At 42.1% G+C, this 1904-nt stretch overlaps 1 protein-coding gene across 1 annotated transcript in view; it reads left to right on the forward strand.

The window, feature by feature from the left end:
• The first annotated feature begins 477 nt into the window (after positions 1 to 477).
• RIOK2 (RIO kinase 2) overlaps positions 478 to 1904 on the forward strand; it is a 10195-nt gene continuing 8768 nt past the window's right edge. Inside the window, exons 1-2 of the mRNA XM_017743302.1 lie at positions 478 to 616; positions 1292 to 1408. Of these exons, the coding sequence (XP_017598791.1) occupies positions 484 to 616; positions 1292 to 1408 (250 nt within the window). The 5' untranslated portion in view covers positions 478 to 483. The remainder of the gene's footprint in view (positions 617 to 1291; positions 1409 to 1904) is intronic.

Below are 1904 nucleotides of genomic sequence, written 5' to 3' on the forward strand. Positions count from 1 at the left end.
TGTTTCCTTCGGCCGCCCGGCTGGGGAGGATCGGGAAGGGCAGGGGGTCCGTGGGGACGCTCGGGAGTTTTCTGGGGATACCCAGGAGGGTCCCTGGGTCGCTGAAGATGGCCGGTGGATCCCTGGATATGCTCGGGTGGTCCCTGAGGATGGCCGGATGATCGCAGACCCATCACGGTGAGGCAGCATCACCAGCGCCTCCGCTCTCTGTGCTCCCCGTGACTGGGACTAAAATCTAATCAGCCACTCATGTTGTGGCACTGAAGAACTTTCCAGGGTGGGTTGTTGTACGTAAGCTGCCAAGGAACAGTGAGGCAAACTGAAACGTTTGTTAAGTCTTAAAACTTAGAAAACGAAGTCTCAAAGTCTATAGTCTTTAAAAATTGCATCCTTGAAAAGGGATTTTACTCTTGAGTGAGATCTGATACTTCATTGTTGAACACAGGGCTGACAAATCTGGTTTTAATTTTCTTTTAGGTGGAAATGGGCATGAAGAACCATGAAATAGTTCCTGCTAGCTTAATTGCTTCCATTGCCAGCCTTAAACATGGTGGCTGTAATAAAATTTTGAGAGAGTTGGCGAAGCACAAACTTCTGGCTTATGAACGAACTAAAAGTGAGTTTGAATTTTGTGTTGGAGTCCCTTTCTCATCCTGTCCCCAGTGCCTCACAGTGGTACCTGCCCAGCAGGTTGGGATGTAGGAGTGACCAGAGTGTTTGCTTTCCCATCTCTTGGACTTAGCCTGGGAATGTGGGTTTGTGCAGCACCAGATGCTGTGTCTGCTATGTCTGTTTGTAGCTGTAGAGGTGACAGGCAGAAAAAAGATTCTTTTTTGTTCAGAATAAGGTAAAAAGAATCATCACATCACAATCAAGTGCATATAGGAATCAACTGAAATGATATCCTCACAGTTCTGGAACAGACTTGGACCTTTCACCACCTCAGGAACAGCTGCTGAAGCAGTTTTTATTATCTGCCGTGTGACAAAGTTGTGCAGGCCTTTCCCCCTTCCCTTCACCCTTTTAGTTGGATTTGGCCCTGAAAACACAGCAGGGAAGTATATGGGAAATACCTCTCCCTTTTGTCCCAGTTCTTCAGAGGACTGAGGATTGCTCCAATCCAATTTAAACATCTCACCATTCAGTTGAATTGGGCTGATAAGAGCCAAGGGGTGAAATATTATATGGGTGTTACGTATTTTAGGAAACAAGAAACAAAACTAAATTGAGACTTACTTTAAATATGATGTATGCATAATAAGGAGTGAAATGTGGTTTATTTTTTTCATAGCTGTCCAGGGTTATCGGTTAACTAATGCAGGATATGATTACCTGGCTCTCAAAACTCTCTCTTCCCGACAAGTCATCAATTCTCTGGGAAACCAGATGGGTGTCGGCAAAGAATCAGGTAAATTAAAATAACATTTTTAATAATTTTTTTAAGCAAACACATCTGCAATATTGCAAATATTTTGCTAGAAACTAGGGGAGCTCTCCTCTGGTTAGGCAGATCCGTTAATCTGTCAGACACCAAGATGTATTTGAACATAGCATGTTCAAGTGCTGTGTGAGGCTACATTTGAGTATTTTTGCACAAAAGTGTAGTTGCACTTTGCCCATTTTGTCTGTTTCTTAGTTCATCATTTAAAAAGGTACTTTGCAGACAGGTGCTGCTTGTGTTGTGCTTTGTGAAGAGTTTCAAACCATTTAACTAAAAAATAATTTCAGCTTTTTCATCCCATGTAAAAATAAGGTAATAAAGTAAAGTAGGCTCAAAATTATTGGAACACTATCTTGGTTCCTCTTATGTGCATGTATTTTGACACAGAATGTGACTTCTGTAATTGGAGAATGGGATTATTTGGGACAAATGCTAGAAATTAAATTTAGGGTATTTGTTAACT

This window comes from Corvus brachyrhynchos, unplaced genomic scaffold (genome assembly GCF_000691975.1).
Source record: "Corvus brachyrhynchos isolate BGI_N302 unplaced genomic scaffold, ASM69197v1 scaffold949, whole genome shotgun sequence".
Lineage (NCBI taxonomy): Eukaryota > Metazoa > Chordata > Aves > Passeriformes > Corvidae > Corvus > Corvus brachyrhynchos.